Below are 25,210 nucleotides of genomic sequence, written 5' to 3' on the forward strand. Positions count from 1 at the left end.
CTGCAGCCGCGCTTATCAAGCCGTAAATGACCACCTCCCGCTTTTTCTCGGCATGTCTCCATAACTCGGTTTTACCCGATTTCTAGTGTATGACAGTGTGTGCTCACAGTGTGTTATATCCGACACTACTTTTTTTTTTTCTACTGCGGAGTGTATCAGTGTATCGTCAGTCGATTGGCTACTGCCTAGGGCAGACTCTGATCAATGATTGGCTCTACTTGACGTCAATCAGGCAGACTCTGATCAGTGATTGGCTCTACTTGACGTCAATCAGGGTGATTCTGATCAGTGATTGGCTGTTGAGCCCTCGGCCAAGTTCTCAACTCACAATGAAGAAACAATGGCGGCGATCGTCACTACTCCGCATGAGGGCAGAGTCACCTCTATCAACTCAATTTAACTAAACTGGTAAGTGAATATTTTAACGATGCATTAAATAAACCGTGTCTACAGTGAAAGCTGTAGGTATTTCGGTTGCTATGTCTAACTAACTTGTCTATGTTGTAACGAGCCGTGGATCCGGGTCCAGTTGTGCTAACGTTAGCTAACGTAGCTAACGTAGCTAACGTTAGCTAACGTTAGTTGCTATCAAGCTTTAAGGTGCTTGATTTAACAGATTTAAATTTAACTCAAATGGCGTTTTATTTTTGATAATTAAACGTTTGCCTCTGAAGAGCGAGGGTCGCTAAATCAGCCCCGCCTGAGCACACCCCCCGCAACCTACCCCCACCCGAGCTGGGGCTGCTGCTCAGACCCTTGAAGATCTGCATGTTGAGTGGGCTAATTCTCACATTTTACTATGTTAAATGAAGGTTTTATTTCTACCAGACCGTAGTGATTGCTGGAGTGTATTAGAAAAACCAAGGCAGAAGGCAAAAAAGTGTTTTTGATTTATTAAAGTTAACTTAGCTAGGCTTAGTTTGGTGAAAGAGAGAAACTCAGAAGGTGTAAGTTGTATGAATCTGTTTAATATGGAAATATATTAATGTTAAGCACCTTAAAGGCTACTGCTTCTAATGGTGATCTACTGGAACTCCTTGCATCTGTGTATATTTAGAACTTCATTATCAGAAGTTAGTACTTCCAGTTAAATAATATTTCATTTTCACAAGCTAATTTTCTCTGGTTTGTACAGCAGGATGCAGTACTGTTACTTTAATGTAAGACTGAGGACAAACAAGTGATCCATTTATGAATAGCGCGTGATCTGTGCAGAAGTAATTTTAAAGGGGTAACATTAAGACCAATTGACCTATAAAATCCATCTCTTATGGATATATAAGTTTTGGGCATCCTGCTGCTCCTTCATCAATGCACTATATTCTGTGACCTTAGCAATTATCCAACTTAATGTAATTGTCATAGCTATTCTCACTATCTATATATACTGATTTGTTTATTACTTAATAGTCTATGTTTTCTGAAAACTACTGCAGCAAACATGATGGAGAGAAGGAGGAGAGACTCCTGAACAGGATGCCGTGGACCACATCATTTTGGGCAGAGATAAATCTTTTCTACAAGAAAATATTTAATCCCACAAAATGTAATTTTTATCTGGGCTATTTGTCTTTCAGCATAGACTCTTCGAAAGAGGATGGAACACTGGACGACTGGCAAATGATGACCACATAAACCCCAACTGCAGAGTAAAAGAAAATACTGTCAGAGGAAGGCCACACTTGTGCCTGTTTGCTGTGAAAGAGATATTTCCAGACGAGGAGATAACGTACAACTATGGGGATTATTGTTGGCCATGGCCCTCAATGGTGAGTTTATGTTCCCTTTTATTCCCCAATATGTGTTTTTAGAAGTTAACCAGTCCTTGAAGTCCCAGTAAAACTGAAGTGCAGTGATTTTAGCTTTTGTATTTAGCTGCTCTAAGAGCAAAAGATGGGTTTGGGCACATTTTGCGTCAACCAGCTGCATTTTGTCAATCATATGAGTTAGAAAGTATTCTTCTTTCACACACAAGACGTTACATGTGGCTCATTGGGAGAATACTGTAGGACATGACTGTCTGACATTGACCTCAAGTGTGGAGAAGTATAAAGTTAAACAGAAGCTGATTACATGTTTTTAGAATACTCGTATACGGACATATGCGCACACGTGTTTTAGCGAAGTCGCCCTGTGGGGGAACTTTTTTTTATTCCACACTTTTTCAAGGGGTGGGGGGATTTTTCTCAGTTTGTTATTGTGATCGACGGTTAAAATGTTAAAAAACGTCATAACTGCAAAACCTCAGACATGAAACAAGTCTTCCTCAAACCGCTACAGAAGTTATATGACAACAGTGCATCTTCTCTGTACATTCTCAGGCACCTTGCAAAGAACTGTCCAATCCTGAGCCCAAGCAAGTGGTTCCAGTCTTGGCAGAAAAAGAAATGGTAAGTTTATCTTTGTAAGTTGCGTACTGGTTTTTGTGGATTAGGGTGGGGGGACATATTGGCCTACTTCCTACTAATGACATGTTTTTAGAATAGTCGTCAAAGGAAAGTTCTGTCTTGTCAAGGTGTCTTGTGAGGACAGCAGGTAAATTGTCAAACCTGACTAATCATTTTCCATCGTGTTTTCATCAGTAGTGGCACTTTTGTGTCAGACGATGAGCACAGCATACACCTGCTCTGTGAGGACACCTGCTCTGTGAGGACAAGTTGGTTTTATATTAGCTTAGTGTTTCCCCTAGGTTTACAACTTCAAGGGGGGAGGGGGTGGTCGAGCAGATGGTTAACGGTACGGCTGACCGGGAGTGGGGGGGTGGCGCTGACCGCCTAGTGCAGGGGTGTCAAACTCATTTCAGGTTCTGGCAAGATACTGCCGACTTCGACCGAACGCGGGCCACTGACGATGTGCGAACGGCTGACAGGGGGAGCTTGCGGGCCGACCGACGGTTCGCTGACGGTGGGACGTACGCACTGCACTGGACGGGCGCGAGTTCAACATATGTAACCTAGACAAATAACATCGACAGTTCAATATGATTAAATCTATTGTTTAAATACACGTATTCTGTCACATGCTGGTGGAGATGCGAACACGTTTACGCTGCGTCTCCTTAAACTGTCTCTGCTCTGCTCACTGAAGCAAAACAATCTGTGAACAATAAATATCAGAGCCAAGAGCAGCGAGTGTAGTCAACTACTGCTGCTAACACATCCCGTCAGACCAGGATTATTTATTTATATCCGTTAATGAACTTTTCTCCTCTTGTTACCCTGGTAACCGCTGTCATTACAGACGGTTGCGTCGATTCTTACTGCAAAAATCTACGTACTTCCGGTTTAGCGGCTACGCTTCGTATTTTCATTTTACGGGAAAAACCACAGAATTAACCGAGTAAAAAGTTGTCAGTTGGTCTTGGGATAGGTGAAAGTTGACACAAGTGGTATGTAATACAGACTGTGAGGCGCACTTTCGCAGGACTGCGAATGCGCAACAACACACAGAGTGCATTGTGGGATTTGTAGTATTATGGTGATGCGTGCCTATATCGGGGGGCCAGCTCCAATAGTAAATAGATTTGATCATGCGGGCCAAAGATAATTCATTCACAGGCCGGATGTGGCCCAGCGGGCCTTGAGTTTGACACATGTGGCCTAGTGGTACGGCTGACGGGTCGGTGACGGCACGGCTGTCACCCAGTTGTATGTAGGGGAAAGAAATCCACACTTTTTCAGGGGTGCGGGGGTTTTTCTCAGTTTGTTGTGACAACGGTTAAGGGTCTCTGTGCGCATTGGGGCGGAACGCCGCCTTGAGCGACGCCAAGCGCAAAGGACAGTTGTAAACGCGACGATGTACAGAACTTCATAACTGCAAAACCTCAGACATGAAACGAGTCTTCCCCAAACCGCTACAGAAGTTATATGACAACAGTGTGCATCTTCTCTGTACATTCTCAGGCACCCTGCAAAGAACTGTCCAATCCTGAGCCCAAGCAAGTGGTTCCAGCCTTGGGAGAAAAAGAAATGGTGAGTTTATCTTTGTAAATTGCGTACTGGTTTTTGTGGAGTAGGGTGGGGGAAGGCCTACCTGACATATCGGCCTACTTCCGGGGATTGCTCAGTGGCTATTGGTTCTCATGGCTATTAATTGTATTATAGCTACTGCACTTTTCTGTTTTTCTTCATTCCTTGTCTTACTATATTTACATTTGTGGATCCTCAGTGCCACCATGAATTCACAAGTGCATCTATCTTGGCTTTGTATTGTTGTCAAGACTGCTCAGGACCAGTATCAAGTCTAAAATGGCTTGGTTGGACATGTAAATGTCAGTATCAGTTTCACATAAACACACGTTTTCTTTTTTGCTTAATTGAAATTTGAGCTAAACCATCACCATTTCACAAACACTCACATGCCTTTCCTGGAGTTACCTTCATATTTGTTACCATCTACAGTACAAAGTGATTTAACGTTTAAAACTAAGATAAATGTATACTACCTTTAAATTTTTCTCATTGCAGTGTGCTTTTAGTATGTTCAAGGTCATGGGATGGGGTGAGTGTGCTCATCAAACATGCTTTTCTTTAGATGAATTGGAACCGGAAACGATTGGAGAGGAAGATCCAGACGACAATGACGATGATGGAGATGGTGAAAAGTCTCATCCTGTCCTTGGATTAAGAGGTATGTAATGAATATGTCGTCTTATAGTATCCATTAGTAGTACAGCATATAAGATTGGACTCTGGACCATACACTGTAGCTCCCTTTTGTTACTCTTATTAACACAATCTGACTTTATCACGCTGCTCTTCTTAAAGTCTGAAACCAGGCAATCAATTGCCAGTTAAATGGACCAATCAATAAGCTAAATCTGGTCACCTGAGAACTCCTGAGGGGAAATTTGTGTGTAACCGTAGGTAAGGTTACATAGTAAACATAATATAAAAGTATTCCCTATGGAATGAAATATGCAAAACACGAAAAGAGAGAAGAACATATTAAATAAAGAAAAAATGCACATAATACAATTATATACAGAGTATATGTGTGTGTGTATATAGTATATTTAGTGAAATAGGATTCGAATAGAAGTATATACAGTGAAATACAGGCTCCAGTTCAGATACCTTGTTTATTCTATATTCTGTAAATCAGGGGTGCCCAATAGGTTCGATCGCGATTGATCAGTGTGAGTCATCAAGTAAGGTAATGACAGAGAATGTGTGGAATGCTTGACGGTTCCCTCACTTCTGACCGAGGTGTTTTTATTTATTTATATCAATTCGTAAACAACATGCAGCGCTGTTGTTCCTTTTGGTTACCGCTACTACTCGTTCACCCGATTACTACTCTGCTGTAAATTCAGGTTAAATACATCTGTACAGGTTAATAAAGCTTTACTTATTTTCTCTAGGAAAGACAATTCACCTGGAAACCAGAGGTGAGGTCACCAGCTCCAAAGGTAGGACTCATCCCTTACTACTTGTCCCTCAGGGTCGCAGTTACAAAAGTGCAGTATCGGCCCTGCCGCACAACATTTAATCAGATTTAATTTATTTTATTATTTTTTGAGGGTTTGCAAAAAAAAAATACCAAGTAACTGTTGAATGTAGCACTACAGCGATACGGTTTCTACTTAAGCGGACACCAAAAAAAACTCTTCGTAAATGCATTTACTGTAGTGTTTAGGAAAATTTGAAATAGAAGAATGAAAAAGCCACATTGTTCACCACAATTTTTGCCTCTTAATGATAAGTTAGAGCCAGTGTGGTAAAATCTAATGTTTTGGTTGGGCTGAATCTTTCCACATGTCTTGCCATTTTTATGAACAGCTCCGGCTTCACACAAAAATCGCAACATAAAGCTTTGTCCAACTAATGTATTTCCAAAACGCATTTTCTCTGCTGTTTTTTCAAAATGCCGATATACATGACAATCTTACCTATGTATAATTGTCTTTATAATAATATGAACGAGGAAAATGTGTTATATGTAGATGAAGATATGTAAATAAGTCATAGAGAAAAATGGAAGTGTCTGCGGTGATGAAACACTCCAAGGCCAACATTTGGAAGGGACACTTGGCCAAAAAATGGAGTGAGAGCAGTGCTAGAGACTTTGTAAGGAACAGGGGACGCATGTCAACAAAGGGAAATTTAGTTTGAGAGAATATGTCCAAGAAACCTCTTTAAAGCACCTGTTACAGTACAACTTTTGAGAAAAATGTACAGTTCCATTTTCAGTAAAATGTACTGCAATTGTGACTGCGTCTTTTGAAGCAGTATAGTTTACTGCACTTGTTACTGTGTCTTTTGACGCAATACTTAAGCAGATATATATATATATTGCCAATATTTAATGTTTGATAATGGTATACATTACAATAAATGTATTTTCACATAAAAGCCGTCTAATTTTGTGGTGGGGAGGGGCCCTGATAAACACACGTATTTGTATATAGCCATCCATCCCCAGGATGGTCCTCATAACCAAGGGTCTGGTCATGTTGATGTATGTGTACTGGTAATGTCCTGTTAAACCAGGATGGTCCTCATAACCAAGGGTCTGGTCGGTGTATGTGTACTGGTAATGTCCTGTTAAACCAGGATGGTCCTCATAACGAAAGGTCTGGTCATGTCGGTGTATGTGTACTGGTAATGTCCTGTTAAACCAGGATGGTCTTCATAACCAAGGGTCTGGTCATGTCGGTGTATGTGTACTGGTAACGTCCTGTTAAACCACGATGGTCCTCATAACCAAGGGTCTGGTCATGTCGGTGTATGTGTACTGGTAACGTCCTGTTAAACCACGATGGTCCTCATAACCAAGGGTCTGGTCATGTTGGTGTATGTGTACTGGTAACGTCCTGTTAAACCACGATGGTCCTCATAACCAAGGGTCTGGTCACGTTTGTGTATGTGTACCGGTAATGTCCTCATAAATAAGGGTGGTCTTTATAAGTCGCCATCATGATAGAATCCGCCCCCATCCCGCCCCGTCCCCACAGTCCTGTAGAATGTCAAGTCTTAAGATCTCCTGACTCTTTCACCAGAAATTAATTCTGAACAGTAGGCTTTGTTTCCTACATCATGAGGACCATTTTGATAGTTCTTAGCACTCTCTGGGACAAAGGGAAAGGTGTGTCCCCATAAACCATGGTTTGAGCAAGTACGGGGAAAATGTCCTGACAAACCACCTTTGCCCGTATAGGTGTGTGTGTGTGTGTGTGTGTGTATGTGTGTCTGTGTGTGTGTGTGTGTGTGTATGTGTGTCTGTGTGTGTGTGTGTGTGTGTGTGCGTGTATGTGTCTGTGTGTATGCGTGCGTGTGTGTGTGTGTGTGTGTGTGTGTATGCGTGCGTGTGTGTGTGTGTGTGTGTGTGTGTGTGTCTGTGTGTGTGTGTGTGTGTGTGTGTGTGTCTATGTGTGTGTGTGTGTGTGTGTGTATGTGTGTCTGTGTGTGTGTGTGTGTGTGTATGTGTGTCTGTGTGTGTGTGTGTGTGTGTGCGTGTGTGTGTGTGTGTGTGTATGCGTGCGTGTGTGTGTGTGTGTGTGTGTGTGTGTGTGTGTGTGTGTGTGTGTGTCTGTGTGTGTGTGTGTGTGTGTGTGTGTGTCTATGTGTGTGTGTGTGTGTGTGTGTATGTGTGTCTGTGTGTGTGTGTGTGTGTGTATGTGTGTCTGTGTGTGTGTGTGTGTGTGTGTGCGTGTGTGTGTGTGTGTGTGTATGCGTGCGTGTGTGTGTGTGTGTGTGTGTGTGTGTGTGTGTGTGCTCAGCAGACACATTAGACAAATGTTTTACACGTGAAACTCCGCCTGTGAACGTGTCAGTAAACGCCTCCTCCCTCCCAGTGAACTCACTCTTTTGGAATCTAACTGGACTGCAGGGACAGACTGGGAGTAGGAGACATGGCCGGACAGAGGGAGGGACACAGAGACGGACAGAGGGACTATAACTTATTTTTAGAAGGAGTTTCTGAAGCTTAAAATAGTTTATTTCCTAAAAAAAATAGGTAGTAGTCTAATATGACAGGTGCAGAGAGAGATAACAGGGGACAGGTGAGAGAGATAACAGGGGACAGGTGAGAGAGATAACAGGGGACAGGTGAGAGAGATAACAGGGGACAGGTGAGAGAGATATAACAGGGGACAGGTGAGAGATATAACGGGGGACAGGTGAGAGAGAGATAACGGGGGACAGGTGAGAGAGATAACAGGGGACAGGTGAGAGAGATAACAGGGGACAGGTGAGAGAGAGATAACGGGGGACAGGTGAGAGAGGGATAACGGGGGACAAAGGTGATGGTACCTAAAGGACTTTGTCCAGTTAACCACATCATGGACATACAGAAGGTAGAGAGTCAAGCAGGCTGATGATGCCAGTGTTCAGTTGTTGTTTATTAGACAGAAGAGACCAGCTGATCTAAACAGCTGATTTCATGATTGACAGCTCTGAGTGACATAATGAGTGAGCACAGAGAGGGACGTCTCGTCAACTCTCACCAGTTTCATCACTCGTCTTCAAAGGCCCCCCTGCTGTTTTTAGGTTGTCAGGATGGAATGTCTCCTCCTTCTGGAGCTTTCTGTCCCGTCATGTGATCTTCTTCAGGAGACAATGAATCCGTCTGCGTGGCAACAGAGTGTGAACTTTATGTGTCTCCATGACGACTGTCCAAGAGATCATGCAACACACACACACACACAACCACAGATTGTCAGCTGTCACAAGCTGAATCATTGAAGAACAATAACACACACACGAGTTGGCTTCTGTGTTTCTGTGTGTAGTGTGAGTGTGTGCAGTGTGAGTGTGTGCAGTGTGAGTGTGTGCAGTGTGAGTGTGTGCAGTGTGAGTGTGTGCAGTGTGAGTGTGTGTAGTGTGAGTGTGTGCAGTGTGAGTGTGTGTAGAGTGAGTGTGTGCAGTGTGAGTGTGTGTAGTGTGAGTGTGTGCAGTGTGAGTGTGTGCAGTGTGAGTGTGTGCAGTGTGAGTGTGTGTAGAGTGAGTGTGTGTAGTGTGAGTGTGTGCAGTGTGAGTGTGTGCAGTGTGAGTGTGTGTAGTGTGTAGAGTGAGTGTGTGCAGTGTGAGTGTGTGTAGTGTGTAGAGTGAGTGTGTGCAGTGTGAGTGTGTGCAGTGTGAGTGTGTGTAGAGTGAGTGTGTGTAGAGTGAGTGTGTGCAGTGTGAGTGTGTGCAGTGTGAGTGTGTGCAGTGTGAGTGTGTGTAGAGTGAGTGTGTGCAGTGTGAGTGTGTGCAGTGTGAGTGTGTGCAGTGTGAGTGTGTGTAGAGTGAGTGTGTGCAGTGTGAGTGTGTGTAGTGTGAGTGTGTGCAGTGTGAGTGTGTGTAGTGTGAGTGTGTGCAGTGTGAGTGTGTGTAGAGTGAGTGTGTGCAGTGTGAGTGTGTGCAGTGTGAGTGTGTGCAGTGTGAGTGTGTGTAGAGTGAGTGTGTGCAGTGTGAGTGTGTGCAGTGTGAGTGTGTGCAGTGTGAGTGTGTGCAGTGTGAGTGTGTGTAGTGTGAGTGTGTGTAGTGTGAGTGTGTGCAGTGTGAGTGTGTGCAGTGTGAGTGTGTGCAGTGTGAGTGTGTGCAGTGTGAGTGTGTGCAGTGTGAGTGTGTGTAGTGTGAGTGTGTGTAGTGTGAGTGTCTGCAGTGTGAGTGTGTGTAGTGTGAGTGTGTGCAGTGTGAGTGTGTGTAGTGTGAGTGTGTGCAGTGTGAGTGTGTGTAGTGTGAGTGTGTGCAGTGTGAGTGTGTGCAGTGTGAGTGTGTGTAGTGTGAGTGTGTGTAGTGTGAGTGTGTGCAGTGTGAGTGTGTGTAGTGTGAGTGTGTGCAGTGTGAGTGTGTGTAGTGTGAGTGTGTGTAGTGTGAGTGTGTGCAGTGTGAGTGTGTGCAGTGTGAGTGTGTGCAGTGTGAGTGTGTGTAGTGTGAGTGTGTGTAGTGTGAGTGTGTGTAGTGTGAGTGTGTGCAGTGTGAGTGTGTGTAGTGTGAGTGTGTGTAGTGTGAGTGTGTGCAGTGTGAGTGTGTGCAGTGTGAGTGTGTGTAGTGTGAGTGTGTGCAGTGTGAGTGTGTGTAGTGTGAGTGTGTGCAGTGTGAGTGTGTGCAGTGTGAGTGTGTGTAGTGTGAGTGTGTGTAGTGTGAGTGTGTGCAGTGTGAGTGTGTGCAGTGTGAGTGTGTGTAGTGTGAGTGTGTGCAGTGTGAGTGTGTGCAGTGTGAGTGTGTGCAGTGTGAGTGTGTGTGTTTTAGACATTTATATCCTAGACGGTGATGGCACGCTGTGTGTGTAGAAACAGAAAGAGCTTCCACAATGATGTCATGCACTTCAGGACATACCTTACAAGTGTGTGTGTTTGCATGTATAGTGTGTGTGTGCGTCTCAGATTTGTGACTACACATGTACACATCTCAGCCCTCTCGGGGCGTGTTACAATCCTTCCCCTGGGTGTGAAGCACACACACACACACACACACACACTCACAATGTGTCACTCAGCTGCTGCTAGGTATTTCATAATGATTCCATGTCTGTGAGCTAAATACAAAGCTATGGCTATCTGGTTAGCTTAGCTTAGCATTAAGACCTGAAACAGCTAACTGGTTCTGAGAGTAAACTAAAACTATCTTTTATTTAAGTAATTGAGAGAACATTATTTATATTTGCAGTCACACAGTTCTTTGTTACGTGACAATAAATATTATCAAATATTATAACCTGATTAAAAATATTCTTGTCTTTCTCTCCAATTACATTTTTTGACACAATATTTTTTTAATTTTCTATTTCCTCAACATTTTTTCACCTAACATGTATTGATTGTTTTTCAAAATATTTTTTGACTTTTTTCTCCAGGAACATTTTGGCCTGAAGTTTTTACCTTTTATTTCCGAAACATTTCTAGACATTACGTATTCTGAATGTTTTTCCAAACATTTTTCAACATTAGATATTTTTAGACCTTTTTTCAAAAAACGTTTTATGACATAATATATTTTGATTTTCGTGACATTTGCTTTGCATGGCATTGGATTTTTTTTAAAGACATTTTGACCTTATTTTCACTTTCTTTTTAAAAATGTCTTTTGGCTTCATTTTTTTTCCACCTTACATACTTTGGTTTTTTATTCGAAATATTTTCTACCTTTTTCTTTTTCCAAGACATGTATTTATAATGTTTTTTACATCAAATAATTATAAAAATTAATGACATTTTTTTTCTCCAATTTTACCACTTTACATATTTTCACTTTATTTTTAAAAACAATTTTTCTAACATTGTTTTGCTATTTTCTTTTCATGACATTTTTTCACCTTACATATTTTTGTTTTTTTTCAATCATAGATATACTTTTAATTTATTTTTCACACAACGTCACACAGCACCTAGAAATGCACATTCAATTCTTACAAAAATCAAAATGTCCTGTTGGGTTTAGAGCTTGTAAGGCCCATGTACCTGTGAACATGTGCCTCACTAGTCTGGAACATCTCGGTTAGACGTAGAGTGAGACAGTTACTTCCTGTTACCAGTAGGTGTGTAGGTATTTGAATGTGCGTGACATGTGAGCTCGCTCAGCGCAGACTCACCATTTCTAAACCTCTTAACCCGCACAAAGAGTTCATTAAAGCACCAAGTCTGAAAAGCACCCAGATGAATGTGAGGCAGCGCGTCATGTGACACACGGCGAGGGTAGCGTCTAAGAATAGCACGTTGTGTCACACACACACACTCAGATCTCAGTAAACAAGCTGGGAGGCGTTTACACTGACAGACGTTAACAGGATCTCAGGTAAACTGGATTTAGTTTATTACATTGTTGTTGTTTACATGATGTGAACTCAAACTGCATAATGAATAAACAAAATAAGTATAAACAGGGTCTTAAAGTGAACAAAGTAGTGATTCATGGGAAGTAGTGTCCTCTCCTCTGGCTCTTTGGTGTCCTTTCAATTAGCATGTTAGCATGCTAACATGCTAAACGGCAGGTGCGCGGTTGTAGCCGCGATTGTCATCATCCTCTGGGGAACATGAACACATGTCTGAAGGTTTATATGGAACTTTTATTACATTTTAAAGGACATTTACTCAAGTACTTTGAGTACTATGTCTCCTCAAATACATCTCAGAGGTACATGTTGGACAATATCATAGTTTCCTGTGTTTAAAATCATGAAATCTGTCTTTAGTTGAATCAGATGTCATTTAGAGACGGAGGTCAGCTCCTCCTCCTCTTCCTCCCCTTCCTCTTCCTCCTCACCAGGAGTCACATGGGCCTCGGGGGGAGGAGGGACGTCCCGCCGTGCGGAGACATCTCAGCGATCAGAGACATGTGGGAGGTCCGGGTGAAGAAGCACCGGCGGAGACAGAAGGAGGAGAAGGAGAGGATGGAGCAGAGCGCCTTGCCCAAGTAACCGCTGTGACATCATCACTGTGACATCATCACTGTGACATCATCACTTTGTCACGACTTCTACTAAAAACTTTGTTACTAGAATGAAATAACAGTGAATACAGCTGACTGTTGGTCGTTGAGGCTCAGAATGATTCAGTAACATGGAGATGTTATTTATGTACAAACATCAACGCTGAGGGTCAAAGGTCACCAGGTCACAGAGGAGTCTGCAGGTGATTCACTAACACGTCCCTCTGTCTGTAGGATCGACCAGCAGTGGCAGTATCGTATCTACTGTAAGACCCTGAAGACAAAGGAGCTGAACCTTCTGCATTCTTACCTGGAGAGATCTACACAGGTGTGCACAGGTAAATGCTGCAGAGGGGTATCGCAAGAAACCAGGATATGGGTTTAAGACGGGATATTCAGGTTGTCCTGGATGAATTTAGCTTTGACTTGGTTCAATTAAACCAAGTAACCATGGCGATTTATTCTTTGCAGCTCAGAGCCAGGCTCAGATTAACCCTGCAGTCTCATGTGTTACATCAGCTGATCTGATCCCTCAGCTGTTAAACCCGCTTGTTTGGGATCAGATCAGCTGATTTAACACATGAGACTGCAGGGTTAAACTTAGCTCTCAACAGGCTAGCTTCAAATAATATATCGCCATGGTTACTTGGTTTAATTCAACTAAGTCAGAGGTAAGTTCATCCAGGACAACCTGAATATCCCGACTTAATCCCTTATCCTGGTTTCGTGCAATACGCCCCCTGATCATGATGCTGTTGTTGATCCCTCAGAGGCGGAGCAGCAGGACCAGGAGGACCGGGAGCAGAGCGGGCTGATCTTCCGCCTGGACGGAGCTCAGTGGAAGGTGAGCATCATCTTCTCCAGCCTTCATGTGATGAAGTAGATGGAGGAGATAAAGGAGATGGATGCTGCTGTCATTGCAGGACTTCCCCGGGGAGCTGAGGGGGCGGAGCTACCTGAGGGAGTGGCACGTCATCAACACCAACATCAGCCGGCTGCCCGACTTCCTGAAGCTCTTCACCCAGCTGAGAGTCCTGCAGCTCCCCAAGAACGCCATCGAGGAGCTTCCTCCAGAGATCGGTGAGAACCTCGGCGAGGAGGTTCCACAGGAGAGATCAGATCTATAATGATGGTTATTATCTGTGATCCATTCATTCAGGTTTCATATTGTTCTTCAGTCTTTTTGGTAAGTTCTTGTTCTGCCTCCTCCACCGATTTGCGAAAACTGAAGAAGCGGAGGACAAAGAGGATAGGGAGAACGAAGGAACGGGAAGAAAAGAGGGTTATGGAGAAGGAGGAGTAGTAGGAGCAAGAAGTGGAGGAGGAAGAGGATGATGATGATGAGGAACAGAAGAGAAGAAGACGACGAGCTGAAAGAGGAAGAAGGAAGGAGGAATGTTTGACATGTTTCCTTTCTAATAATTGTCCTCAGCTGAAACACATTGTGTCTCCTGTGGGAGACTTGAGCTCCTCCAGAAGGTCTGAGGCTCGTTAGAGTCCATTACGATGAAGACAGTCTCATGATAAAGAAAGACGGCGGTTCTTCTTCGTGTTTTTAGAAGCATTTTGGCGTCTCTTTTGTCTGCAGGTAAACTTTTGGCTTTGAGGGAATTGAACCTCAGCTACAACCGCTTGTCCACTGTCCCTCCTGAGCTGGGACACTGCGAGGACCTGAGGAGACTCGAGCTCACGGGGAACCGCGACCTCTCCGACCTGCCGTTCGAGGTAAAGCCCGCCGCGAAACGGAGGACGCCGCTGTGCTGATGATGTCACTGTGCTGACTCCGGTGATGTCATCGCCAGCTGAGCGGCCTGAAGCACCTGGTGCACCTGGACGTGGCGGAGAACCGCTTCGCCTCCGTCCCCATCTGCGCCCTGAGGATGAGCGGCCTGCGGCTGCTGGACCTGAGCAACAACCGGCTGACCGACCTGCCGCAGGACATGGACAGGTGACATTGTGATGTCATCGCCCCCCCGTCCCCCCCGACCCATTGGACAGCCACAGATTACTAAACGAGACGAGATTAATTCCCTTCATGCTAAGCTAGGCTAACAGAGAAGAAGAGTTGCAATGAGATGATTGCACTCAAATGATTAAAAAGAACTTTCTGTGTCTGCGCGTGTGTGTGCGTGTGTGTGTGTGTGTGTGTGTGTGTGTGTGTGTGTGTGTGTGTAGGTTGGAGCAGCTGGTCACCCTCTTCCTCCATAAGAACAATGTGTCCTACCTGCCTCACTGTCTCACTAACATCTCCACGCTGAAGATGATCGTCGTCAACGGCGACGCACTCACCTGCTGCCCAATCAAACTGTGCAGGAACCCAGAGATCAAGTACACACAACACACACAACACACACAAGATGAAAACACATGTCTGTATTGTCAGACTGACGTTGTTTCTTCTTCTTCGGCTGTTTCTTCTTCGGTTGTTTCTTCTTCGGTTGTTTCTTCTTCGTCTATTTCTTCTTCGGCTGTTTCTTCTTCGTCTATTTCTTCTTCGGCTGTTTCTTCTTCGGCTGTTTCTTCTTCGTCTATTTCTTCTTCGGTTGTTTCTTCTTCGTCTATTTCTTCTTCGGCTGTTTCTTCTTTGTCTGTTTCTTCTTTGTCTGTTTCTTCTTCGGCTGTTTCTTCTTCTCTCCCTCTGGCAGGTTCATTCGACTGTGTGACCGTGTGAGTTTAGAGGAGGAGGAGGAGAAGAAAGGGAAGAGGAAGAGGTGGAGGCAGCAGAGGGAGGTGGAGGAGGTGAAGAAGGACAGCAGAGAGAAGGAGTTCATTGAGGTCTACATCAGCTCTTTGAAGGAAAGAGGTGAAAACATGAATCATTCATCATTCATTCATCTATGTTCATCTCCTTGTTCATATTTGATCAAAGATTGAAAAATTATTTTGAAAAATGTAAGTTTTATTTTAATATTCAGATGAAATAGAATTTTTTACACAATATTGAAATCGAATTTGCTATAATCCAAATGGTTTAATCCAGTTATATTTATTTTTGGAGAATATATACTTTTCTTTTTGTATTTTAAATATATTAAAACTGGCAATAATTAGTGTGTCATTAAACTACATTCTATCATTGTTTGTCCCTCACCAGACACCGTCCCTGAATCCACCACCAAGGTGTCCATCTCCTGCCTGCTGTGACGAAGACGAGGAGGACGAAGAGTCATCACAATCAAACAGTGGGATTTGTGTTTTAGACATTTTAGCACTTTGAATTGTTGGGTTAGTTTTAAAGTTTTTTTCTCCTTTAAAAATTCCAAAATCAGATTTACAACATTTAAACAGTTTGACATCAAAACGCTGAAGTTTACCACCTCATTATTATTATTATAAATATCCCAATGTTAAATGTCAGTATTTGAAGTTCAGAAACAAAGTATCTGGATTTAATGGTTCAAGTTGAAAAAGTGACCAAAAGAGAAAAAATTCCAGAAATAATAAATATATGAATCCATATTATTATTTATCAGACTTTCAATTCAAATGAGCTGATCAATAACTTTGATTTACTGGAAAAAAGCACTTCATGTGATTTCATTTTGACAACTTCCTGTTTGCTTGATTATTCAGTGTAACTGAAGGTGCACTTTGCTTCTTGTTCTTTGGGTTTGTTTCCTTGTGGTTGAAATGAATTAAATGTGATGTAATGGAATGATTCTCTGAATACTGTTTATCGTTTTGAAGTTGTTTCCATCTGAAGTCAATTTAACTTCATTTCAATCCGCACTCAAAATGGAAAAATCTATTTCGACGAGAAGTTACACGTTTATAAATAAAATCAAACAAAACAAATGGATTCAGCTGTCAATTTTCATAAATTTCTCTTTATTACCATTATTATTTTTATAGATATTATTCAAAATTATGTTGTCAATAAGATAAAACAAAACAAAGACGTCATTCAGTGTCTTTGTTTCTCTATAAAAACACTTTGATATGAACATAGAATGATTTCAGGCACAAAGTCAGAAGCAAAGGAGGCGTAAATAAAAGTCCTGCTTCATTAGAGGAAGAGGAGGAGGAGGAGGAGGAGGCAGCAGAGTCCAGCTTCATCTTTCGAGGGGAGAGGAGGAGGAGGAGGAGGAATGTTCTAACGATAGTCAGCTAAAATACGTTTGCAGACATGTGGTTTCTTCAGTGCCCGTCGGAAAGTTGAGCTCTTCCACATTTTGATTAGTTATAATGAAGATCAAACCAGCTTTGATCAAATTAAATCTTAAACCAAGAAAAATCCAAACATTCGGTTTAAAATGAAATCCTGGCGTTTGGAACCCAAAACATGACTCCATTCATATGAATTTAGAAGTTAAAAATCTTAATTCCCACTGAATAGTTTGAATATTATGCCTTTCATGGTGTAAATATGTTTAATAGAAGTCATCTTTGAGACATGATTTCACTAAAACATAAATATTAATATTACAAAGTTTCCTGTGGAAGAGAAGAGTTGTTTTCTAAAAATGTAGGAAACTAGTTGTCTGGACCAGAGCTGAGCTTTCCGACAGGACTTGAACTCAGCAACATAAGAGCCCATAACTCTGGTGCATTCTGGGAGATGGAGTCACAACTGACTAGAAAAATACACTCCAGGTCCAACAGTCAGTCCGTGACATCTCTGAAGAGTGAACGGCACGTTAAAATAAAAAGAATCAGTAACGTTGATTGTGCTTCGTGAAGCTATTCCTTCATCATCATCATCATCATCGTTTGATGCTGCATTCAAGTCCCCAGCGGGAAAAAAGTGGCAGCTGTGTCGAAAGTGAAAAGTAGAAAGCAATAGATTTTGCTTAGTTGTGTGAAAGAACAGATGGACTTTGAACGCAGCACGTTTTCCCGTCAGGGGGCGATGATTCTGTGAAGCTTGATTATCGGCACCAATGTGTGGGAGACTGCTGGATGATGCGTTCAAGGACATAATCCGAAGACATTTTCAACATCAGGAGCTCAGGATCAGATTTAAATGGGCAGTTAGGGGTACTTGAACGCACCACGCAGACTGCAGCACCGTGCGCATGCTACTTTACACCAAGTTTCACGTCTCCTCAGTCTGATTTTACCTGAAATAAAAGTCAACCACTCCCAGCATGCACTGGGGCACTGGGGACCCTTGAGTCGATACAGTACTGACAGGCGAGGAGGAGGTCCCACATCGCAAAAAATCTGGAAACAAAAACATCAAAGCTCCGACTCTAAAAAGCAGCGCTACTTACTAACGGCACACGGGAGGAGCCTCACTAAGATGAAACATGTGGGATTAATCAGCCAATCAGAGTGCAGTGTGCTTTAAGGCTTTGTGAGGGGGGGTCTGATCAGATGACCGACCCCCCCCCCCCCCCGGATCGACCCAAAGACCTCAAACTGTTTGGAGTAATTTCATGGACTTTCCTATGTTTCCGTTGTCGTGGTAACCGATATCCACACGTTACTTATTATACGCTGCGAGAAGAAAAAAAATAGATCAGCCGTCCGTTAATGAGGAAATTAAATTATTAACAGCGACAACAGGAAACAAGCACGCTGGCGTTTCCCACAATGCCGAGCAGCTGTGACCTCACCGCCCCCCTGACTGCTTCCACAACAAAACAAAGCGCCATGGATGGGGAGTCGTGGCGTGAGCTGTGAGCACAGCTTGATCTCCTGGCCTCTGCACACCTGGAGTCCAGTGCAGCAGCAGACTGGGGGAAACCAGACGGAGCGTTGGGGCGGCAGCAGACGGAGGGAAACCAGACGGAGCGTTGGGGCGGCAGCAGACGGGGGGAAACCAGACGGAGCGTTGGGGCGGCAGCAGACGGAGGGAAACCAGACGGAGCGTTGGGGCGGCAGCAGACGGAGGGAAACCAGACGGAGCGTTGGGGCGGCAGCAGACGGAGGGAAACCAGACGGAGCGTTGGGGCGGCAGCAGACGGAGGGAAACCAGACGGAGCGTTGGGGCGGCAACCAGACGGAGGGAAACCAGACGGAGCGTTGGGGCGGCAACCAGACGGAGGGAAACCAGACGGAGCGTTGGGGCGGCAACCAGACGGAGGGAAACCAGACGGAGCGTTGGGGCGGCAGCAGACGGAGGGAAACCAGACGGAGGGAAACCAGACGGAGCGTTGGGGCGGCAACCAGACGGAGGGAAACCAGACGGAGCGTTGGGGCGGCAACCAGACGGAGGGAAACCAGACGGAGCGTTGGGGCGGCAGCAGACGGGGGGAAACCAGACGGAGCGTTGGGGCGGCAGCAGACTGGGGGAAACCAGACGGAGCGTTGGGGCGGCAGCAGACGGGGGGAAACCAGACGGAGGGCTATGAGGACGTCCGGGCGCGTCGTCCTCAAAGCAAACAGGAACTCGAGTAACGCCGCTGGACGCCGAGCGACATTTTATTTACATTCAAGGAGTAAAATTCAAAGCAAAATCCTCAATTCTAGTAAAGTGGTTATGATTTAATAATGTCTCTCTGATGACTAATTTGTCAGCTGTGACTCATTTTGTGGATTTACATAATTAAAAAAGGAATCTCTTAAACCTACAAAAGGAATAATTCTTTTGTCTAATAACGTGAAGCATCGGACGCTGGCGTGTAAGCTTTTAAAAAGATAATAAAGATAATATGTGATATATCAGCGTGAGCAAGGTCTACAAAATGATCATGTGTAGCATGATTTGTTATGATTCATTCTGTTACTACGGTTACTGCTCCCCAAATACACCTGAGCTACGAAATGGAGATCATGTATAAAAATGACAGAAATGTTATTGACTTCTAACTGCATGATTGATCGTGAGGAGGTAAAGCTCGTCAGTGCGATTGCCGCCCGACAGTCCGAAATTGAAGAAATAAAAAAAAATCTGAAAGGTTTATTCTGAAAGGGGCGGGAGTAGTTGGCGGTGCTTATGGCCTCGTGATTGGCCCGGGAGGTTGGGGGAGGCGGGGCTCTACTGTCACATGCTGCTGTCCTGAAGGAGCGGCTCAATGTCCTCCGTGTCGCTGGTGGGCGTGGCCAGAGGGCCGGCGCTCTGAGGGTGGGCGGCGGAGGCGCTGCCAGTTTTGCAGGTCTTGGCGTCGTCCAATCGGTGATCGGGGATGAAGATGGCGACTAGGAGAGCGAATAAGACGGCAAACGCACCGAACAGGAACGGAGGACCGGGGATCATCGACTTCTGTGCGGCGCAGAGAGAGAGATTGAATCATTTAGATCAATATACAAAGACAAGCTCCGAGACGAGTCCCCTCGATGTGGCAGAAACGAGTATGTGTGTGTACCTCAGTGACCTGTGCGGGCCGTCCCGCCACCGGCGGTATGTCGTTCAGCTCCACGTTGAAGAGGAAGAAGATGAAGCCGTAGAGAGCCGGACCCAAACCGTTACAGAGACCTCTGATACCTGTGATCATCCCCTGGGCCACACCTGAGAACACACACACACACACACACACACTCAGAAACCAGTGCACAAGAACACCACACAGGTGACTGTAGAGGTTCTCCTCACACAGACCTTGCTGGTCAGCTGATGCGCTGACGGACACCAGAGCGGAGACGGCTGGAAAAGTGATGGAGGACATGGCTGCCACCGTTCCTGCTGCCCACATCATCCTGAGACACACAGGAGCGTCATGAGGACTCTCATCATCATCATCATCATCATCATGTGAGACAGCACTCAGGAGACGGGCTCACCAGGGCTCGGAGCCGAAGCCGTACCAGGCCAGCTGGAAGAGCTGGAAGCCCAGACCCAGGAGAACGGTGTTCTTGTTCCCGATGGTCCTCATCAGAACCCCGAGGAACAGAGTCTGAGGCAGAGACACAGTCAGCATAGGAGCCCCCAGCCAGAGGTCTCCACTGTGGGACCTCCTAAATCCAGCATAGGAGTCCCCAGCCAGAGGTCTCCACTGTGGGACCTCCTAGATCCAGCATAGGAGCCCCCAGCCAGAGGTCTCCACTGTGGGACCTCCTAGATCCAGCATAGGAGCCCCCAGCCAGAGGTCTCCACTGTGGGACCTCCTAGATCCAGCATAGGAGCCCCCAGCCAGAGGTCTCCACTGTGGGACCTCCTAGATCCAACAGAGGAGCCCCCAGCAGGAGGAGGGGCTCCCCATTTAAATGTACCTGTACTCTGAAGTGTTGAAATGTGAATTTGCAGAGGTTTTAGAATGAAGGGCTGGAAACTACTAATTTATTTACTCTTACTTACTTATTTACACTTCCTCTTATTTTGAATACATGGTTTTACTTTTAATGTTAAGAACAAAACTTCAGATTTGATCAAAACTTTCAGCTTGGAATTGACTCTGAAATCAGAATAAAAGGTTTTGTGATTTTACTTTGGATCCTTTTTTGTTCATAAGGAGAATTTTAAAAACTTTTCAGACCAGTACTTTCTGTCATATTTAGTGGAGTTTGTACCTGAGCGACGATGGAGAGGATTCCCACCATGGCGATGAAGGCAGCGATGGCTGCAGGAGAAAACTCAATCACCTGAAACACAACACCAGCAGGTCCATGTGTGTGTTGGTATACGTGTGTGTGTGTGTGTGTGTGTGTGTGCGTTACCTGTCTCAGGTAGAGGAAGAAGCTGGAGTACTGTCCTGCTTCAGGGAGGTATGAGAGGAACACGGTGACACAGATCAGCAGCACTGTGGTGTCTTTCCCAACGCGACGCAGAGACTGAGCACAAGAAAACAATCCATCCGTGAGAACTTTGAACTAAAGGTAGAAAACCTTGTTTTTGTTTTTGAGCATTCAAACGCGTCTCCTGCTGCCCAAGCGGCCGTGACCTTTGAACCCAGCGGACTCACGGAGAAGGGGTCGGCCTGCTCCCAGGAGATGGGGAAGCCCCACGACGTCAGCCTCATTTTGTCCGGCAGCGACTCGGGGACCACGAAGAACACGAAGGCGATGTCCGCCACAGAGATCACCGTGGCGACCAGGACCACCAGGCTGTCGCCGTACTGCGCCGACAGGTAGGCGCCGATGGCCGGGCTCGTCACCAGGCTGGCGGCGAAGGTCGCCGACACCTGACGGGACGCAGAAGGAGAGGTTCAAACGTCACACTGTAGACACAACGGTCCTCCTGATGAAGAAGCTTCACTTTAAAGGATCAATAAGTTCATCATTGCTGCAGTGGAACAGCTGATCAGAATTCATTCATTCATTCATTCATCCTGTGACCCCGTTACTGAGGACAAGTTCTCTTCATCGTCCACTTGCACTCGTACTTCCTGTTTCACCAACCAACACAATAACAATCACAATTTACCCACAATGCACTGTGACCCATTGGCTTCCTGCAGAGGGGACTGACCAGCTGGGGGGGGTTAGGGGTGAGGAGGGGGGGTAGTTACCAGTCCGTAGGCGGTGCTCCTCTCGTGCTCCTCCGTGATGTCGGCCACGTAGGCGAAGATCACCGAGAAGGTCACAGCGAAGATCCCCGACACGGAGATCAGGGCGAAGTACCACCTGGAGGGAGGGGGGGGGGGGGGGGGGGGGGGCAGGTACAGATGCAAAGAAGAGCGTCATGAAGGACTTTGATAAACGGGTTTTGAGATGTGAACCAGTGACTCACCAGGGGCTGATCCTCATGAAGGGGATGGGGGCGCAGGTGAAGAACACCGTCATGAGGAGGAAGGACTTCCTGCCCCAGATGTCCGACAGGGCACCAATCAGAGGAGCCGAGAGGAACGACAGGAAGCCCTGGAGCACAACACTTCTGACCTTAGAATGACTTTGAAGGACGAGTTTCTCATTTTACAAACGATTAGAAAAGCCGACGGAGAGAAGAGTTAATGATGACGAAGGTCTGATGACGAAGGTCTGATTTAATGACGACAGACATTTCTGTCAAAAGAAAACAAAAAACAGGAGAAATTCTCGACTTCAACCTTCTTTTGTTTTCAGTTTGTAAAAATGAATTCTTTTTCGCTTACGAGTCACCTGAAGTTTGTAAAATAAAACCAGGTGAAAACACGTTTACTTCATTTGGACAGTGCTAACCGTGAGCTAACGCTAATGCTAACTCGCCCTCCTGCAGCTTTCACTACCGTCACATTATCAGGAACATTTGCCTGGTCTCCTTCTGCACCTCGTGATCCCACAGAAGCAGAACCCTGCTGGGTCCGTCTGTATCGGTTCTGGTGACTTGTTTGTCACATCAGAGGAGACCGAACAGGACTCTTCCAGTAGAAACACAGGTTCTCCTCATCGTTCATTCGTTCACTGAGTCAGAGCAGGTGTCTGAGGTCTCACCTTGACGCCGTGAACCAGGCCGTTCATCAGGAAGGTGTGCTGAGGAAACGTCTCATGGAGGACCTGAAAGCACCAGAACACACATCTCCATTGGCCACTTCTTCTCGTCTGGGTGAAACGTCACGGATCAACCGGGTTTGGGCTCAAACGAAGCCTCTTTCAAGCTGAATGACGGGTTGCAGAAAACGTTTCCACGCGTTCGTGTACAAGATCTCACGTGGACGCATTCGATGCGTTCTAGAATTCACTTACTCCACTAATTGATTATTTATTCCGTCCACAAAGTGAATCCATAACATCAGTATCTTAATCTTTAGCTTTTACTTTGTTGAGTTCAGGCCCTTCTGGAAGAACGAGTACTCATTCGTATCCTAATAAACTAAAGAGTGATTGTTAGTGTGGAAAATGAAGAAAAGTGTAACACAAGAACCCCGTCAGGGTATTCACAGAGAGACATGTGACCCGTGTGTGTGTGTGTGTGTGTGTGTGTGTGTACCGTCAGCATGGGCGTGGTCAGCAGCCCCCAGGCGAAGAACTCCAGGAAGATCACCACCACGGCGTGAGTCACTCTGGCTCGGCCTCGCTGTGGCGAGAAGAAGCCGAACATTAACCATCGATCCGAGGGAACGAACCCCGCTTCCTGCACACTGACAGGGGGGCTCCACCCGCTCCACCCGCTCCACCCTCTGACACAGTCCCACACACACAGCCCCACAGCTTCTCCTGCTTTGGTTCCTCCACAAAGCTTCTCTGCTAAAGACGCTGGAAGGTTTGAAAGTCTAAACACGTTTCTGTTAACTGCAAAGAAACAAAAAGCCATGTAGGTGAAGGTATTGGCTTTGTAGAGCAGATGTGACTCACACAAGGTCTCACTTCTCCATCAACACCCACAGGTAACAAGAGGACACGTCTGATACTTCATCTTACATACGTTATGGAAGCATCTACAGACCTGATAGAATAGAGATCTGCTTTTTTTAAACTTTCAGTCTACATCAGAGCACAAAGGGATCAGCTGTTCATAAACGCCATGAAAACACCAACGTCTTTGCTGCTTTTCTCCGTTTCACAATCATTATAATCTGAATACGTCTTAATATCTTCATTCATTAGAGATATATATATATGGATTTAGACAGAGCGGATAACTCAACATTTCTGTTTCCATCTCAATGTAAAAGAGCTTCTTCTCATCTGCTGTTTGGGTCAAAGTGGCCCATTAGAGATTACTACATTAAAGCTACAGCTTCACAAGCTTCAAAGCTTCAAAGCTTCACAGCACAAAGGCACCAGTTGTGGTTGCTGCCTTTAAACCAGCTTTGGTCGGACAAAACAACATGTTTTTAAAGGTACTTAATTAACAAAATGACAGATTAAAACACTCAATAAGTGACTTGACAACAAGTGCAGAGGAAGGTTGCACCTGGATTTCATGTGCGTGATGCCTTCACTGACCTGTGGAATGTATGAGCTCATGCAGCAGGAGACGCTCCATGCTGTACGGTGATCCTTGACATGTGCGTTATAACAAGTCTATTGTGTTTACATAGTCAACAAATGTCCGCCTGCTAAGCTAGTGACGACAAAGACATGAACTTCCGGTCTCTGGAGTTCTGACACGCAGCTTTTTTACGTTACCTGAAGTAACCAGGTGATAGATAGCTACCGAGGCTAACTACTTAGCTCAAATATAGCTAGCTATCTTGAGTCGAGCTAATTAACGAAACGTTAAGTCTATTTAATACGCTAGCTTAAGTCCAGCTAGCTGGCCCCGAGTTAGCTGCTAGCACTTAATGTACACTCAGTTAACGGCTAAGTCCATTGTTGTTGTTTTTGTTGTTGTTGTTGTTGTTGTTTTGAGTCCATCTCGTCCCAGCTTCCGTCCTCCGGAGGTCGCTAACCGGCCGAGCTAGCTGCCTTCTTACCGAGCCCCGGACCAACATGATGCCGCTGGCCTCGGTGGTCGCCGTCCTCCCCCGGTTCATCTCACATCTTGCCGTGACGACTTTCACACCCAGGTCCCGCGGCTCGTCATCCTCCCGAGGTGTCTCCGTCTCTTCCAGGATGTCCCGCTGCGGTGTGAAGTAGAGCTGCGTGTGCGCGCGGTCATGGGCTTTAATCAGCAGTTAAGCACCGTGAAGGCTCGGCGGCTTTTACACGAGACAAGAAAAATTCCTCCGCTCTGATTGTGACGTCACTGTTTGTCCACTTGTTTTAAAAACCAGCGTTGCCCGCTGTTGACTGATACGCTTTGAACACGTTTAAACACCGCCCTGCGGAGGGAGCTCCGGAAATAATACGAGCGCTCTCTGTTCGAACAAAACACAAGCGGTTCCCAGATCCGCTTGTGTTCAGATGTAATTCTCCTTTGGACAGTTAGTAGTTAATACATCTGACTCTGGGTCAGTTTAACTATTTGGCCTTTTTATATATGTAGGCATTAACGTTATATATATTTGCTTGATTGTATTTTGTATAACGTGTGTGTATATTGTTAATCACTTTTTTAAGGAGCTATATAAATACAAGTTAGATATATGACAATATGACGATATATATATATATATATCGTCATATTGATTTTAAAACATAATATAAATGCTGTTAAACGACCATTCTGTAATGAAAAA

General features: G+C 45.0%; 2 protein-coding genes across 10 annotated transcripts; one reads left to right on the forward strand and one right to left on the reverse strand.

Annotated features, from left to right (window-relative positions):
* Positions 1–274: 274 nt before the first annotated feature.
* On the forward strand, positions 275–16,164 carry lrrc2 (leucine rich repeat containing 2). 9 transcript variants are annotated; one of them, XM_062562651.1, is made up of 15 exons: positions 275–1,769; positions 2,322–2,390; positions 3,903–3,971; positions 4,534–4,629; positions 5,363–5,410; positions 12,189–12,335; positions 12,585–12,688; positions 13,121–13,194; positions 13,274–13,430; positions 13,510–13,536; positions 13,939–14,075; positions 14,153–14,298; positions 14,526–14,678; positions 14,996–15,153; positions 15,445–16,164. In XM_062562651.1, exons 6-15 carry the CDS (start codon positions 12,196–12,198, stop codon positions 15,492–15,494), a joined length of 1,146 nt encoding a protein of 381 aa, XP_062418635.1. In that variant the 5' UTR covers positions 275–1,769; positions 2,322–2,390; positions 3,903–3,971; positions 4,534–4,629; positions 5,363–5,410; positions 12,189–12,195; the 3' UTR covers positions 15,495–16,164. The 9 variants fall into 9 exon arrangements, with proteins under 9 accessions (XP_062418635.1, XP_062418636.1, XP_062418633.1 ...); XM_062562652.1 differs by lacking the exon at positions 13,510–13,536; XM_062562649.1 differs by lacking the exon at positions 15,445–16,164 and adding an exon at positions 4,168–4,270 and having other exon boundaries at positions 14,526–15,147.
* On the reverse strand, positions 16,158–24,795 carry mfsd14bb (major facilitator superfamily domain containing 14Bb). The gene is made up of 12 exons (XM_037482847.2): positions 24,506–24,795; positions 23,077–23,163; positions 22,581–22,643; positions 21,901–22,028; positions 21,680–21,794; positions 21,134–21,352; positions 20,889–21,002; positions 20,742–20,813; positions 20,016–20,128; positions 19,834–19,931; positions 19,601–19,743; positions 16,158–19,497 (listed from the first exon to the last, which is right to left on the reverse strand). Exons 1-12 carry the CDS (start codon positions 24,563–24,565, stop codon positions 19,279–19,281), a joined length of 1,431 nt encoding a protein of 476 aa, XP_037338744.1. The 5' UTR covers positions 24,566–24,795; the 3' UTR covers positions 16,158–19,278.
* Positions 24,796–25,210: the final 415 nt, after the last annotated feature.

The sequence above is a fragment of the Pungitius pungitius genome, chromosome 5, assembly GCF_949316345.1.
Source record: "Pungitius pungitius chromosome 5, fPunPun2.1, whole genome shotgun sequence".
Classification (NCBI taxonomy): Eukaryota; Metazoa; Chordata; class Actinopteri; order Perciformes; family Gasterosteidae; genus Pungitius; species Pungitius pungitius.

Excerpts from the sequence above, each read along its gene's own strand:
- lrrc2 (XM_062562649.1), top strand. The coding sequence starts at position 12,196 with ATGGGCCTCGGGGGGAGGAGGGACGTCCCGCCGTGCGGAGACATCTCA. Across the intron at positions 13,195-13,273 it reads TGGACGGAGCTCAGTGGAAG|GACTTCCCCGGGGAGCTGAG; the intron begins GTGAGCATCATC and ends CTGTCATTGCAG. Across the intron at positions 14,076-14,152 it reads TCTCCGACCTGCCGTTCGAG|CTGAGCGGCCTGAAGCACCT; the intron begins GTAAAGCCCGCC and ends TGTCATCGCCAG.
- mfsd14bb (XM_037482847.2), bottom strand. The coding sequence starts at position 24,565 with ATGAACCGGGGGAGGACGGCGACCACCGAGGCCAGCGGCATCATGTTG. Across the intron at positions 22,644-23,076 it reads TGACCACGCCCATGCTGACG|GTCCTCCATGAGACGTTTCC; the intron begins GTACACACACAC and ends TGGTGCTTTCAG. Across the intron at positions 20,129-20,741 it reads TCCTCTCCATCGTCGCTCAG|ACTCTGTTCCTCGGGGTTCT; the intron begins GTACAAACTCCA and ends TCTCTGCCTCAG.